The sequence below is a fragment of the Thermobia domestica genome, chromosome 9 (genome assembly GCF_964235325.1).
Source record: "Thermobia domestica chromosome 9, izTheDome1.hap1.1, whole genome shotgun sequence".
In the NCBI taxonomy this organism is placed as follows: domain Eukaryota; kingdom Metazoa; phylum Arthropoda; class Insecta; order Zygentoma; family Lepismatidae; genus Thermobia; species Thermobia domestica.
The window spans coordinates 122,442,702-122,460,941 of NC_137462.1; the positions used below are offsets into that span (position 1 = coordinate 122,442,702).

The 18,240-nt window shown below is 35.9% G+C and overlaps 1 protein-coding gene across 1 annotated transcript in view; it reads right to left on the reverse strand.

The window, feature by feature from the left end:
* The window catches only part of LOC145694983 (prostaglandin reductase 2-like), a 76,675-nt gene that overhangs the window by 39,126 nt on the left and 19,309 nt on the right, over positions 1-18,240 (reverse strand). Inside the window, exons 3-4 of the mRNA XM_081771810.1 lie at positions 11,365-11,565; positions 686-864 (exon numbers count right to left, since the gene is read on the reverse strand). Coding sequence (XP_081627936.1) covers positions 686-864; positions 11,365-11,565 — 380 coding nt within the window. The remainder of the gene's footprint in view (positions 1-685; positions 865-11,364; positions 11,566-18,240) is intronic.

Here is an 18,240-nt window from a genome sequence, read left to right on the forward strand (position 1 = left end):
GTTCATAAACCTAAGGAATTGAGAATTCAGGAGGACAGAATAATTTGATAACTTAGAAGAGAGATATAAATTGGATTACAATGTTCCAACGTGATCATTGTACCTGCTACTGTAAGCAGGTCATTAAATAAAAATCTCTAACTTTACTCAGAATGACAGACGAATGACTTTTTTCTTGAATGAAAGGTATTAAAAAATAATAAATAAAAAGAATCTCACATCGGAACGTCAAAAAGATTAAATTATAATATAACAGAAGTCTTAAAGTATCGAACTTGGAATTTTGAATTAGAGTGCACAATTACTTTCGAACACCGTATCCTGAATTTTAGCCCCAATTTGAAACTGAAAACAGTACATAATGATATTTTTAAAAAAAAGTGGCTTGTCTTGTGCCTTCATATTTGATACTTTAATTGAATATTTCCTATCTCTCTGGGAAAATCATCAGCACAATTTTTATTACTGTCACCGAATCCTTACTTTTACAACGCATTGTAAGTTTTGTTTTCTTTTAAAGAACAATTAGCACTCAGTATTCCGTGACTTAACTGAGGAAGGAAAAATCTAATTAAAGTATTGAACACGAAGATACAAGGTAAGTCACTTTTCTTATGAGTATGTGCTCTATTGATTCTATAATTGAATAACAATATTTTTACTTAAGTTCAGAAACAAAATCAACCTTGCAATCTGTCCAGCCAAAGATCCACAAGCGCCAGCTGCAGCACTAACTACTACAGTCTGGTTTGCTGTCGGCTTTATATGTCCCATCACTCGGATTCCTAACAGTGCCGTCAGACCAACCAATCCAAGACAACTCAGTATCATCGAGCTATTGTTATCAACAAGATCCATGTCCACCTGAAAATAAGAAAAAAATCACACTATATCATCCTATTTCTTCTAACAATGCCCACCTAAACAGGTAAAACTGACAATTAATATACAAGATGTTTTTGGTAGTCCCAACCAAACGACTCATCAACAGAATATAGAAAGAAAAGAGAAAATTCTATACAGAGAAAGAGAGAAGTTCAAATCGTCTGCCACTGCTAACCATTTTGGATGATGGTTATAACGTTCGCTAAGAGTGTATCTAGTACTTCCAACTCTTACTCCGCAGTAATTCTTGACTCTTTTTTGTATGTAGTCAAAAACTGGCTGTCACTACCGATCATTTCTTCTCGCAACATGTGTGGCCAACTCTCACTTCAGTGTCTTTATTTTCAAACATTTATAACTCCTGTTAATTTCCCGATCCAAGGAGTTGTTTCTCTATCTTAGAGCGTTATTCCAGATCTATATCTCTCTCCATGTTACGATAAGTAGTTAGCAGATAGGGGATGTCTCATTTTCTCAATGTCCATATCTCCGATCCGAATGTCAAAATAGGTAGAATACGATATAATATGCAATGTACCAATTGTTGATAACAGGTAAGTTTATTAATTGCTCGTTCTTTAGATTAAGACAAGAAAGTGGTTAGGAAAAAGCATGCAGAAATTAAAAGGATAAAAGTCAAGAAAAGTTACTTTCTCATCTTTTATGAACGGTTCATAGTAATTCGAAATATAATAGAAATAGTGAGTATAATTGTGCGTTCTATTACGATTTAACGTTTCAGCCAACTTTCGAAAAACACACAGAATATATTCACTGTATATTTTCTATTTCAGACACATTGACACTGCTACACACCGGTATGGGACTGCTTTGAAAAATTAAGTACCATTCTGTTGTCTTGAACGTTTGCTTTATTCGTAATAAATAGTGCTATTTGTGTGTGTGCTAGCCTTCCATGACTATGCACAGAGGCTAAGGGAGACGGTGATGATAAGATGGATGATAATGGTGGAATGAAGAAAGTGCAAGGAAATAGGAGAACCATGTAAACCCATGCACACGGTGTTTGTCTACCACACAACCCACTTAGATAAAGCTGGATCGAAGTAGGGATTCCATGTTACAGAGATGATTGCCCTACCACTAAGTCACCGCGGCCCTTAGATAGTGCTACACTAAGCGTGAAGTAATTAAGCTTCGTTTCTTTCTATATTTCATCACGGATCAAAATTTGATATGGTGGAATTTGTTCTCTATAAGATCTCAGAATAGGAGTCCTTGTTTTCGGTATGTTCCCTTGCCTTTATCATTCTGTTACACTAAGTGCTCAAAATAATTATCTCTAACTTTGATCTTAACTTCAAATGATTGCACATGAATTACAGCAAGCATTCTTTAGTCGCTCCATCATGTTTTCACGGATTTTGACACTTGCTGATAAACTTATTTTGAAACCTCAAAAAAGAAATTGGCGACGTAAGTCTGACTTCTAATAAGCCATGGACCACCTCTGTCAATCCAGCAATTACTGTAGTCTCAATTTGATACCTCACGTACTGTTGCTAAACAATAATCATGTTGAAATCACATGTTCTGCTCCTTTACGAGACATAGGTCTTCAACCAGGCACTTAGTTTTCGACAATATGTGTGTTTTGCTCACCGTTCATATTGTTCTACATAACTGCCGTGAAATAGGGCTAATGAGTTTGCCGATATACATAACAGATAAAGGATATTAATGTTCAACTGCCCTAGCGTGTGCTGAATAATGCACGAGGCATAGAAAAAGGCCGGAAAATGATAGAAGAAATTGATATACAATACATGCGTTGGCTATTTTTAGACGTAGTTACCATGAACCTCCAGACATTTGTGGTAGCTAGGCATATGATTCCATACACCCTCTGTGTAAAAATTTGCCGCATAAGAGTGCAGCTAGTCCAGAACTGATATGTTCAGCACTTCACTGTCCTTGAAACAGTGCAAGCCACTTTTTCAGGTGAAGAAAGAAATAGCTGCGAGCAAGGTCGGAGCTGTAAGGGGAATTATTAAATATTCCCCATCGAAATCTTTGAATTGTATCAACAGTATGAGCAGCTGTGTGAGGGCGGGTCAGATAAAAATTCCAGACAGTAGCATTGCTCTCTGCCGATTTTGGAAATCTTTTTAAGTTTTACATCCCACGATTATGCCGGTTAGGCTAAAGGAGACGGTGATGATGAGAAATGAATGAAATGGTAGAATGAAGAAATTGGGAGGAAACGGGAGAACCCTGAGAAAACTCACGAGCAAGGTGTTTGTCCACCACAAAGTCCACACGACGCAAGCTAGGATCGAACCAGGGACTCCAAGCACCGGGGGTGAACGCGATACCCTGAGCCACCGCGCCCCCACTCTGTCGATTTTGAATGGCACATCGCAGACTATTCAGTGTTTGGCAATATGCATCTGTTGTAATTGTTCGTTCTAGTTAGAAGAATTTCACAAGACTTCTTTTGGTTCTAAAACAAGGATGTCATGACTTTGTGAACTTATGGTGTTCTTTGAATTTTTTCACTTTAGGAAAACCAGACTGCTGTCATTGCATTGAGTGATGCTTCGACTCCCCAGTGGCGTACGATATCCAGATTTCATCCCCCGTCGCTACGCGAGAAAAGAGGTCATCCACAGCCTCTTCCCAGCGGGCCAAAAAATCACGTGCAGCTGTCATTCTTTGCTCTTTGTGAACGTCTCTCAGCATTTTTGGCATCTACTTTGCACACAGTTTGTGATAACCCAATCTCTCATACAGAATTCGATGCACTCTTTTCGCAGATACTTCTAGAAACTCTTTGAAGAGTTCAATTATTGTGAACTGACGATTGGACTACTCCACTTGGACGATTTGATTTCTGAAGAAAGCACAGAATACTAGGGCATGCTTCTGCTTCTGCTCAACTTTTCAGTGTTGCCAGCCTCACATAAAAAAAAATTATCGGCCCTTTGTTTTGACATGTGCCTCGTATATTGTGAAGAATTAATTTTTTTTAATCATAATAATTTAAATTAAATAACATCACAGATCTTGGATGTAGTAACGAATCCGGGTTGGAGACGTCAATTGAAGAATTTAATAAAATTTATATTAAAAAAAAAAAAAATTCTGAAGGTAGTCGCCGATTCGAAAAGTAATGTATTTGTATCTATCTATCTATATATATATATATATATATGTAGTTATTAATTGATTGAACTACATTTACCGTACCGATTTGAAAACTGTTATTGTTATTTCAAAGTCATTATTTTAGGATTTATATAGATACATTCTCAGTTAGATTCCAAGATTCAAAACGAAAGCAGTAATCGATTGTGAGAAGCAAGAAGAAAACAAATATAATTTCTTGTAACTTTTTGAAATGAGGTGCAATTACGTTCATTATATAGACACTGGAACCATACTGTAGTATTATTCTATTATAACGTAAAATTTGAAATATTATACTCAACTTTTCCATTATTGACTTCTTTTATTGCTTACAGCTGGTGAGATACAACAAATCTTTAACATTTTGACTGAGATGGACAACATCGATTTAGTTCAGCAAATAAGATCCGAAGAAGAAAGTTCCAATTATCACTCAGCTATAACTTTTGACTATTTAAATTTTATAACAGAATTTCGGCTGTATTTTCTTCTTACAATGGAATAAATTGTATAATAAAAGAAATTTCAAGGTTTTGGTCATGTAATAGGAATATCCCATCGTTATCATACAGGCAGCGCACACACACACACACACACACACATATATATATATATATATATATATATATATATATATATATATATATATATATATATATATATATATATATATATATTGTATTCAAGGCATAACAACAAAAATATGGCACATAAACAGACTATTATCTTCTCCATTCTGGCAACATTATATTTCATTAACCCATTTTTTTAAATATTCACACTGTCGAGTAAAATGTGTCGGTTTACTGAGCGATAATATCATCACTTATGTATGTCATCATTTCACAATTTCTCCATTTCAAAGTTTGGAGAGAAAAGTACAATGACAGATATGAGGAACGCTCTTTGTGATTGTAACATTAACTCACTTAATTCTAACCACTAAACCATACACAATAAATTAAACGTGAACTATATACAAATGAACATGCAAATGAAAAAAAAAAAAAAAAAAAAAAAAATACTGGATAGTGTTTTAGCGTTATTCCATTATTCATATTAGCTACTTGGGAACAGATTACACAGAAAACCAGATTTTGTGCCATTTTGTTCCTTAGAATTAAAAGAATTCACCCAGATACATAATATTCAGTATCTTGCAACTAAGGGCAGCAAGCTGATGCCTCAGGTGCATCTATGAACGAGATCAATATTACATCAGTCTACACCATGAGCCAAACTAATTATGCCATTCGAAAAACAAAAATATATGTCTAAAGTTTTCAAAGCTATCTGATTTCTAAATTGATCCAAGCACACTATATATATATATATATATATATATATATATATATATATATATTTCCAAATATGGCAAATTAGTGACACTAATAAAATAACGTAGCAATAAAGATGTTACCATCATTGTTCCAGAAAATTCTAACAGCCTGTTACGTAACTGAGACATCAGTGAAGACACAATTAAGGAATGTCGGGGATGTGTGACGCCGCACAAATTTTTAACCTGACATTTTGATATTAAACATTTTCATCATATATATCACAACACAAATATAAATAGTCACTAAAGATTATGCGCCAGTAATTATGATAATAGTGTGATCGTCGCCATATTGATTTTAGAAGTTTCGAGTTCCTGGTTATCTAACAAGATTAAGGAAAATTCGTATTACCTGAGTTTTGCAGATTTATATACCGGTAACAGCCTCCTGACACCACCAGAACTCCATCCCTCTCTAGGTATGAATCCCGGTCGAGTCGTGATGCTGCTCACGATAAAACAAGTCCACTAAGCCAATTCCATGACTGGCAAGTTGAACGTTCCAAAGTGACGACTTCAGGCCACATGAGATTAAACAAATTTTGCTTGGAGCTCCTTTTTCTAGTCAAACGTAACCAAGGTTAGTCCGAGATGATAAATTTTCACAGGTTCGCCGAAAGTTGTAATTCCGCTCACCAAATTTCTAAATCTAAGGGCTCCACGTCGTCACTGTCGTTTTTCTCAAAATGACACTTTCTTGTTTCTTCGTTTGTACCCGACCTACTTACTCGCACATCAGGCGTAACATACCACATAATAATAATTATAATAATACCTGTCATTACCAGCTTGGAATTAGAGACATGCATTGTTATTATTAAATATGTGCAGGGGTGTAGCCAGCAGGTTTGTGTAGGGGGGACCCGTCGTTTTTGAGGGGGGCCAGCTAGAATGTACAAAGCCAAAAAAAAGTGTGTTGCTGCTAGCGTTTTTGAGGCCTGAAAGAAAGGAAAATTTTGGTTTCCTTCTGGAAGACTAAAAACACTATTTCTTCTTCTTCTTCTTCTTCTTATTATTATTATTATTATTATTATTATTATTATTATTATTATTATTATCCATAAATTATATTCAATATAGTTTTTATTATGCATAATCATGAACTACTGCCAGGAACCAAACGCTATACTTTTGTGCATAACTATAAAGGTAACCAAGAAATTTCTGTCCCTTTTCGTGAAGGTCTGTGTTCAATTGGACCTCACACTGTGAGTTGAATGCAAGTGGAGATAAGGCGAACGTCAGTTGTTGGTGTGGGTATATCCGACATACTACCTGATTGTGGCAATTCAGACACACCGTGAACTTGCGTAAAGACAGAGGGAACATGGGACGAGCATGTATGCTGAACGAGTTCAAATGGAGGTCAAACGCCGCTGTACAGAGACATAAGATATGCCAGGCCTTTGGTGAGGGTGTCGTAACGACGCGGACAGTGCAGCGGTGGTTTAACAAGTTTAAGGACGGTGACGAAACACCCGAAAACACCACGTGCCAGAAGATCAACACATGTACAAAGAGGAACTGGGACTACAATTCAGTATGTGGTGAAACCATTCGGCAGCACATCCATCAACTTGTGAAGCACTACAAGTTGGGTCGATGGGTCTCTCATATTTTGACTACGGGCCAGAAGGCAACGCGGCAGTCGCCTGTGTTTATTTACTGTTTCGGAGCCATTTCTGGACAGGGAGTTGACATGTGATAAAAAGTGTGTCCTATACGAAGCTCCACGGCGCCGTCATCATTGGTTAGCATCCCATGAACCGATTTTAAAACAGCAGAAACCAGCACTGTACCAGAAGAAGGTCCTTCTGTGTGTTTGGTGCATCGTGCATCGGAAACTGCTACCAGCTGGTCAGAGTATCAGTTCAACTGTGTACTGTTAGCAGTTGAGCTGTGCTCAACAAAAACTCAAAACTCTGGAGCCATCACTTCTGAGTTGCAAATGGGTCCTGGTTTACGGCTAGGATGACTCAGGACACTATTTTCCGCCTTGGATGGGAAACAATATTGCAACTACTATATTCCCCGGGTATTGCACCGTCCGATTATCACCTGTTCCATTCTTTGGAGGATCACCTTAGAGGACGCCAGTTCAAATCCCTAGTAAAAGTCCAAAATGCATCTCATACTTTCTTCGTTTCACTGCCCACCAAGTTCTACCGCGATGGATTGCATGGCCTTTTAGGACGTTTTCAGAAGGTCGTCGATGCTGATGAGGACTACTTTTGATCTTCCAGGTTAGGTGACATATCGATGTTCGAAGGTGGTGGGTCAAAAAGCAACAAAACTTTTCTTGGTTACCTTTATATTTAAATTTAAGACCTTGTATACAGAACCTATCTACACAAAATGGATTTTCTTTGAAATTTCACTTAATTTCTTTATGGTTTCCTGACAAAAAATATTTATATTATTCGTGACTAAAACAAAACAGAATTATTTTATTACACTGAGTAGAAATAAAAGAGAGCGAATGAAATCCAAATTGAATAAAAGCATTGTTTCTCACCAAATTTTCCATCCTCTATGTCTTTTAAAACACTTGTTAAAGCACATAAAATATACTGTACTTACAAATCAGCGAGCCATTTATCAAACTCGACTCAACTTGAAACTCGACCTAAAAAACAGCGACTCGGTTCGGAACTCGACTCGAGAAAATTACGTTTGACTCGACTCGGAACTTGATTCGAATTCGAGTCGAGTCGAGTTTTAGCTCGACTCGTACCCATCCCTAGAAGGATATTCCTAACGTTGAATTAGAGGAATGACGAAGTTTACAACAGACATTCTTGCTCCTCTTTGTTAATTCTTCCTCGGCCGGAGTATATTGAAGGGGCAAGGACCCCACCTCTAAATATTGGGGGGGGGGGCAAAAGTGTCCTGCCCCCCCAAAGTCGGCGCCTATGTGCGTATGTTTCATGTAACTTGATAATTCAATTTAATATGCATTAGCCATGTTAGATTATGAACATAACACTTAACACATGCAGTTAATAGTGTGTTGCGTGTACTGCTCAAGTATAGAATCACCGATAAATACGTACTAATTATTTAATATAATTGTTCTCCACTGATATGGTCTGCAGATATAGAATATCCACTGATATGGTCTGCAGATATAGAATAGACAGGCCAATGAAATACCATGTATGTTATAACTTGACAATTCTAGTATAAAACATATCACGTCTCATTATCAAATTAATTTGAATGAAGGCCTACCACCAGGGTTGGCAAAAACCATGGTTTTTATTGAAAAAACCCAAAAAACAGGGTTTTTTTTGGTTTAAACCTTTTTTTTTTTTTTTTTTTTTGTTTAAACCAGGTTTTTTGGTTTAAATAATTTACTCTATGTATTTATATTAGATATGAACAGAAAAGAGTGTTTCGCCTTGGTGTTATTATGCAACAACAAGGTTATGCTGGAAGGGGTCACATAAGCTTAAAGCGGAATCCAAACCGCTTCTCGACTTATATCCAAGAGAAACTGTCCATTTGGACACGGACATTACACAAATACGATTGCCGACTCACTCACGAAAGACTCCTGATAAAAGTACGTTGTACTGATCTTTACATAGGCCTACTTGTTAATATAATTGTCAAGAGTCAATTCAGAAGGACAAAAAGATAAACAATTACACAAGTAAAAACATTATACCAGAATTATATATGAATCGGGAAACTCCCGCCTTAGCCATTGGGAAAATCCTGTTATTACTTTAAATGTATTTGTATGTAAAATTTTAAGGTCAACGTATCATAATCACTACGCTAAAACTGAGGTATTAAATTACAAATTTGGCATGTAGATATCATTCAATAAAATTAAAGTCAAATCCAAGTTGTTGTTGGAAGCTACGTAGGCAATTCATAAATTTTGCCAATTTCTATCAATATATTTAAACAAACTTGCTTCTTTATACAAGAACAGGCATTGATTCAATAGAAATATATAATTTGTTTTCATTTCGTATGTTTAGGCTTAACATCCTTATGAAATACCAAGGTTACCACGGAGAAGACTTTCGCTTAAAGGGACACCTCGAATCGCTACTTGGTTTACACTTGAAAGATGGGTTGTGGTTCGATCGAGAATTGAACACGAGATCCCTTGATTAAAAGGTGTAAAGTAGATAAACGTAATGCGGATGGTTTGATATGTGGAGACGTCACCATGAAGTTCACACGATTTAAAGCATTTTTCGTTGTTTTTTTTTTAACCAGTTTTTTTTTTTAAAAAAAAAAACAGCTGGTTTAAACCTCGGTTTTAACCATGGTTTAAACCACCTTGGTTTAAACCAGCCAACCCTGCCTACCACGTCATATTACTGTTTACGGCGCAGATAGAGATTATGTGCACCATCAAGGCATCATCTCAACAGTACCAAACATTTAATAAAAGGGAACATCAATAACGAATTCATAAGAAACACGAATCAAAACAAATTAAACACGAACACAAATTCAAAACATACAACCCAAACAATGTAATGTATCGTGACCGATAATTGGTACGTTACAATTGTGCCTATTAACTAATTAATATTTATTGCCAGATTCTCCATGAATGAGAATAATTTCTATTTTCTCTTGTACATATAAATAATTCATGCTTATGGATTGACTAAAGCACATAAACGATAATATGAAACGTAGCTAAATAAAATTACGAAACTAGGCAAGCTAATGCGAAATGTAACACAAAATAAATAAATGAAAGAACTCTCAACGAATGGAGTAAGAAGTGTCAAATTTAATAGTGTCAGTGGCATCAGACATCCGAACTGGTAAAAGTAATACAAAATAAATTAATGAAACAACTTCTGAACGAATTGTGAGAGTTTTTTTTTTTTTTAAACCAAGATATGCACTCCTTATTACTTTAAGTTGGCCACTTGACAGCATTGAAGCAACGCTATTTATATGCTGCTAATTGCAAATTCGCCTCTAATATGTTGGATACCTCACTTGCTCAACTGAAAATTCAATTCTAAATTTATATATTCTTTCTAATTCCTGGAAACATTTCAGAAATACTTTACTGTAATGTTTCAAAAGATCTATAAACTCAATTGAGAGAAAAGCAAAAGAGCCGTCCATTGCAAGTAGCTTTTTCAAAACTGCAGGAGGCGATGCTATTCTTTTTGTGGTTTAGTATGTACAGCTTAGCGTCATGAAGGATTCCCATTCATATTCTACAATTGCAGATTTGAAGTCAAGTTCAAGCGGATTTATTAAGCTACTTGATGCACTTTCTTTCCTCATGTATTAGAAGAATTTGCGTTCTGGAAAACATTTGCAGGAAAATACATACAAATGATGTACAGATTAATGTTTCTAAGTGTAAAAGAAAGGAAAGTCACGGCACAACTTCTTGTTTGTGAATCCAAAAGTAAGGCGGCAGTAGCGTCGTTCTTAGTGCGGCTACACAGAACGGATATTCCAAGTTCACATCTTGAAAGTGATTATCTTATCTGCATTCATCACTATAGAGGAAAGAATGTTTCATAGCGTTTTAGAAAGTTGAATTTATATTGAAACCAAACTGTGGAAAAAGGCAAACTTAAAGAGATAACTACTACACGCAGTGTTTCATGATGCAGAAATTATTTTCACTAAATATAATTTATATTTTCATTAAATATAATTTACTTGCTTCAAAAATAATTTATTTCTGACCATCTAAACTTGTCACTTTTGAACGGAACTAATGGTGTCCAACATACGTAGGTTTCGCTCATAGAAATTCTCAATGGTATCGTTCTTATTTATATACTTAAACTGGCAGGAAAGAAGCATAATGCCACAAACTCAAGGAAAGTCAGTTCTGGTTCCCAAGCCCTTAGGTACAAATAAAGATTTATGAAAACAAAATCATCTGCCCTGACTGCTGTTGCTTTTCCTTTACTTATATAAACTTTGGAAAGAGAGATCTTTTAAAGAAAGAACTTTTCATAATATTTTCTCATACTAACCTTGACCAACTGATCAGCTGAAAATATGTTGTACAACTGCCACGGCCAGACTAATGAAACTCCTGTTATGATTTGACCTTCAGCAAAATGACTACTATTGGTTCTTATAACAACTCCAATGCCACCTGCACCAACGCATGTTTCTCCAATTTGCCACGGTTTCAGATATGTGACACCTGTTTCTTCATTCATACAGCATCTCTGAAAGATAAAGAATACAGATGCTTCGTAGAAAAAGCATAATTTCGGGCATTCACTAAACCTTCGATCTAACTATAAATATTAATTCGATCTTTGCGTAACAAAAAGAAAGTGAAAACCGGACCCCCGAAAAGGGATGTTCAGTTTAGTTAATGCCTAACAACTCTCACTCGTGTTTTCTAATATGAAATAGTCACTTACCAAAACACCAATCTATCGTAAATTGTAAGAATATACTGAAAGACTCATTATTTGATGAGATGGGGACAGAGTGGACAAAAGTACCATATTTTCTATAGGTGGTCTGCATGCTTGGGAAAGAAGGTTTAAATATACTTTTCAAACATTTGCCATAAACTTATTCTTCCCGTGCTAAGAACGGGCATTGCAACTAGCTTTTAATAGGTAGAAAGAAAAATTTAAAATATTAAAAAAGAAGTCATTCTTGATTAGAAATACCTTATCATTTAAAATATAGTACATATTGTTCTATTACTTTTGTCATAATGGATGCAGATAACTGGAAATCATAATATAACCTAATTTATATTCATGTACAATTCATATTGATATGCAAGTTTACCCTGAATAATTCCACAATTTTAAAGCAAATGATACTGATATTCATGATTAGAAAGTTATGGTGAAAGGAGTACACAAAATTGTACTTAATTTAAAAAGAAAACACTTTTAAAAGGCTATATACTAGTTGTGTAATGCAATGCAAAGTTTTTGCAGTTTGCAAAATGGTAACATATTCTACACTGTATATTTTATTTTTCTTGTTTACTGATTAAAATGCTAAAAAAAAAAAAAAAAAAAAAAGTTAATACTACCATACATTATCTTTCTTTCGTCCAGTCATTGTGAACTGAATTCGCAAGATCATGGTGAAAGCGCCTGCTGTAAGATGTTGGGTGGCCAAAATATTGATACTTAAGTAACCGTGAGAAACACCCTGCAGAAAACAAGATAAATATCGGGAAATTCTGATTTCACTTTTATTCTAACATCACTTAAAGAAACCTAAAATCCTCGTTGATTACCAATTAAGAAAGGAAACATTATTTAAATTTTAAAAAATCAATAAAAATGATTTTTTAAAAAAAAGTGATTTTTTTTTCAACCTTGATGGGTGCTGATCACATCATCAAACGAATGGCTACTGACCAACAGCAGGTACTGTCAAGAATTGCTCTTCGAGATGAAGTAGATTTAAATGGCACATATCATTAAAACTGTCTGCTAGTTCCGGAACCGCCATCGCACTTTCTTAAGGATTCAAAGGAAACAAAAAGACACTTATGTGAGACAACTAGAAAAAAGAAAGAAAAAGCTTGCACTCTTATTGAGCTGACAAGCTACATAGAAACTTCAGTAGAAGATGGGACTTTGTTTCAACTTTTCTGTGTTGAAGCAAATGTATGAAGCACGCCTCGCCGCACGAAGCTGGAATTCAGAAAGTAAACAAGGTGTGCTTCAAAGAACACATTCTCCACTACAGTCCCAAAGAACAAGAACAAAATGATGCACAAGACGCTTATATCAGGTAGTCTACAAGTAGTGAGTTTTTGCGCACGAGATGGCATGTTATGTCCCAAAGCTCAGAACAGCAGCGAGTCCGGCAAAACATCGTTCAACAACTGATAGATGAAGCTCGTATATATATATATATATATATATTCTGGAATTCTCATAATCAGACGTAAGGTATTGCGCTGTAAAGATAAGTAAATTTTCAGCAAAACTGTGCTACATTTCACAATTTTATTTTGATAAAGGCACAAATGCTGCGTAGACTCATTAAGAAATTTGTGATGTTATTGGAATGTCATCAAAAGCAACAGCCAAAAGATTATTCAGTCGCTTTCGTTATGGAAATTTGGATGTCCAAGATGTTCCCCGCAGTCGGCGACAAATCAGAGAAAAGTGGATGATGTTCTACAAAAAGTCGAGCAAAACCCTAATGTAAGTGGTCATGACATCGCCAATGACCTAACACACCTCACGAAAGTGTCCGAACTTTGAAAGTTGGCTACAAAGGAAGTTCGACGTTTGCGTAACATGATGTGACTTACAAACATTTCCTCGATCGAATTTCTATATGTGGATCTACTGAAACGTAACGAACTCGAGCCACTTTTAAAGCGATTGATCAAAAGTAATGAAAAGTCGGTAACCTAGAACGAAGTGTGAGAAAGATTGTGGACGAAGCAAGGGACGCTTCACAGTCTGTGACAAAGCCCAAACGGACATCCAAGAGGGTTATGCTGTGCGTTTGGTAGGATTGGGAGGATATCGTGCATCACGAGCTGTTGTTGCCGAGCAGAACGATTGACTCGATGTGTAGTGTCAACATAGCATGAATGTATCTAAAAATTAAAAAGCAACGGCCGGAACTGGCCAACAGAGAGAGTGTCGTATATCACGGTGACAACGCCAGACCACATCATCTTCAACGACTCATAAGAAATTGAGAGAACTTAGCTGGGAGCTTTTAATTCATCCCACGGTATAGCCCGGACCTTGCTCATTCAGACTATCATTTGTTTCGGTCTGCAGAACTCGCTGAATTGTGTTAAGTTACGTTCTATAGCGACGCACAGTGGGACCAAAGCACTGAATTCTTGGCAAAAAGTAGGAGTGCGCAATATGAGGCACAAAATTGTAAGAAAACCAACTAGTTCGGTGTGTACAGTGGTTACAATAATGTATTCAATATGTAAAAGAAAGATTTGGACATAAAATAAATTTACAAGCAAACAAAAAAATGCAGCTTTTGGGTGGCACGCACCAAGATGCACTATATGAACATGTCTTTGGAAGTGTAAAAGAAGATCCGTGGGCGTGGATGTTTATATTATTTCGACATTATTTCATCAAAAATATAGAGTTTTACATCACAAAAGGGAATATTCCTTATATTCGAACCTAAATTATAAACAGATTATATGATTGGCATAAACACACGCATGGGCAATATGCTTTGATTTGGCAATTTCCGATGGACTTACATTCTTGCGCATGAAAGGAGAAAGTGAACAACTGAAGAATAATAAAATTAAAGAAAAGTTCTTGCTTCTCAAAATTATTTCAAAATTGCAGAGGATTCGTTATGACAATGAAGATGCAAGGACCCTTCAAACATAAAATTATCTCATCACAAGTTCTCGATATGAATATATTATCAGATATAGTAAACATTTTATGATTTATACGCATCGGTGATCTGTTCAGGCTGTTTCATATATTGCATCGTGCAACACGTGGGCTCATCTCAGGGCTTTGATTGGAACATTCTGAGCTGGAGCGAGCGGAGGCTCATTACAGTTGATTCCTATGTCACTTCTGTGCACGCATCACAAAGGTCCATAAAGATCTATAGAAATAAAAGAATGAGGTCTCTCAGGTATGATTGACAACATTGGTTTGTATATGGCCTGATAATTGTGCTTGATTTTCATACACTCCTCACAGTTGTTAATGAAATTCTTGATTTGAGGCCGTAGATATTTCCAATAAAAAGTTTTACTGGTTAACGAATATACCTTCTGATATCCAAAATTATCGTGGTATGCTTTTAATATGCGAGGTACTAGCTTTGGTGGTATACATATTTTTTTCTTTTTTTATATTTAAAGTCATTAATCACTAGTACATCATTTGATATTTGATATAACGAATTCCAGTTACGTGGACAGTCACAAATTTTCGGACACTCTGTTAAGTGTTTTATGATTTTCGCAAACTCTTCATATCTTCTTTCAATTCTTGCAACGATATTTCATTTATTTCATCCTGCAGAACTTTAAATGAATTTATAGAAAGTACTCTATGTTCAAAACTTGGAAATAACCTTGATGACATATCCACAGGTATGTTATGAACGCCTTTGATATACTGTATTTCAAAATCAAAGGATTGCAGTTCTAATGATCACCTAAGTAGACGACTATTATAACCTTGTATAACCCATATTTGCCCCCCGGGTCGAAAACGACCTATTTACGTCTTTTGTTTATTTTTCTGTAACTGTTACTGGGAAGAAAGGTTCTGTTGTTACAGGTGTTTTGTTGTGTTGTATGACTGACAACACTGTTGTGGAGTCAAGCAGCTCAGAGCGCCAATTCATTCTCAGTGTCGCCGAAACTGTGAATGGGACGTCAAGTTTGATTTTCAACGATGGAAGGACATTGAAATTTGTTAGTTGTATTATTATTTGCAGCAATGTTAATTATGTTTTGTGTTTATTTGTTCAAAGAAACTCGAAAGACCTAGAAAATAAATACAATTGTTTTGTATATTATATACACTTTTGTTGTTAGTGTTTTGTTTACGAGTGGGTCGTTTTCGACCCGGCGGGCATATCCGATAGCAATAGGCGTTTATTTTCTTTTTGAGTTGAAACCCTAAACGATAGTTTTTCTTGCAAAATATAAACATCTTTACATCCTGATTATCATTCTTATATTATTATTATTATTATTATTATTATTATTATTAGCCATTTTTGGCTGAGAACACCATTCTTTGGCAGAGCGTACTGCTTCACTCAGTTTTCTTGTTTCCCGGATTCTAGGGCAAAACTTGCACCCAGAAAATTTATGATGGAAATTTTGACATGTCACATATGAACTATACTAATTTTAGGGGATTAGAGCTAGTTGATAGGGCTATTGCTATAAGGGTTCTGGCGTGACAAGCAGTGGGTCGTGTCAAAGCTTCAAACTACTGGGATGAATCTAGCGAGGTTATGGAGGCGTTATGGTAACGGGAACAGTTAGAGAAATCGAGTTAAAAATTGCCCACTGACTGATGTGAAAACTATGAAGAAGACTGAAAGGGGAAATATGGATTGCTGCATTAATGAAAGTAAAGAAATATGTGCTATAAGATGGAATGACAACAGCGTGGTCACTATTCTGTCCAGCGAGCATGGAACGCATCCCCTTCGATCAGCCAAGCGATACTCCTTTGCAACTCTTTCATGGGAGGGGTTGATCAAATGGACAGTAATGTTGGCACGTACCGAATCAGCATCAGTGGAAAGAAATGGTATATACCAATACTATTCTGGATGATCGATGTTGTCACAAACAATGCCTTCCTTTTAGCAAAACATTATGGATATCCGAATGACAGTTTACAGTTTCGAAGAGATCTTGCTCGTGCATTGTTGATGAAGTACGGTACTCGACGATTGCTTCCAGGACCTAATCGCATTCTTCATACCGCAAAATTTTTACCGTACACCGTACGCAAGAGTGGTTCAGATCACCTTACTGTAACAGATCAACCAAGAAGAAGGTGTGCCATGTGCAATAACAAAACAGTGAAGGCGTGTTTTAGGTGTGGTGTAGCTCTCCATGACAAATGTTTTCATGATTTTCACAAAGCTTAAAAATTACCTGCCATTTCTCATATACTAACGATTGAAAAATGTTCGTAACGAATGGACAAGAAACATAAGAAAATCGTATATTTTATAAATTCGTTAGAAAATCCTACAATAATAATCATTAAAAGCACGTTATTTGATTTTAAAAGAGTATGCGGTATGAACCTGAAAGTATATTGACAAATATTGTACCTCAAATATTCAATCAATAAAACTTTTAAAAGCGATAAATTATTTATTTCATATATGGTAATGATACTTACACATTTTCCCCCTGGGTCGTTTTCGACCCAAGAGTAACAATTGCTGATGCTTATATATTTGCTCCCCGGGTCGTTTTCGACCCAGAGACGTAATTAGCCAATGGGAGAACAGCAATAAGCAATAACACGGAATTCACAAATAATAAGGCGAAAACTATATATTGTCAAAAATAAATAAAAATACGAAACAAAAAAGGATACGGGATTATATGGGTTAAGACGCCGTAATAAATTATGATCAGTCAATACTATAAAATGACGGCCAATAAGATATGGGGCGAACTTTTGAAGTGCAAAACGTACAGCTAGCAGTTCAATTTCCGTTGTTGTATATTCCCTTTCCACATTCTTCAGAGTTCGGCTAACACAATGTATCACTGCGGGGTCCTCAACAGATGCATTAGGTTGCCAAAGTATCCCCGAAATTCCGGATAACGATCCATCACATTGAACGTAAAAAGTACGATCAAAATCGGGATAGTTCAACTGAATATTTTTTATAATACTGGTTTTCAAGTTATTAAAACTTCGTTCTTGAGCATCACTCCATTGCCAAGGAGCTCCTTTTTTGGTCATTAAAAATAATGGTTCAGCAATTTCGGCAAACCGAGGTATCGATTTCCGGAACCAATTAAACAAACCCAAAACTTGGCGAGTTTCTTTTAAATTTGAAAATGGAGGTAAATCTTTTATTGCTTGAATTTTTGCTTCACTAAAGCACATACCCCGTGCACTAATATTATATCCAAGGAACTCAATAGAAGTCTTGAAAAATTTTGACTTCTCTAAATTAACCGTAAGTCCTGCGTTTTCAAGACGTTCTAAAACAGTGTTCAAACTTTTCAAGTATTCTTCAGGATTCTTTCCCATTAATAAAATATCATCCGCATAAAAAAAACTACGTTGGACCGAAGATCTTGCCCTAATACTTGATTTAAGCAAGCTGCCAAAGCAGCGCTTCCATTAATTAATCCAAAAACAACTCGGTTGAACTCGTACAACTGTCCTTCGAAA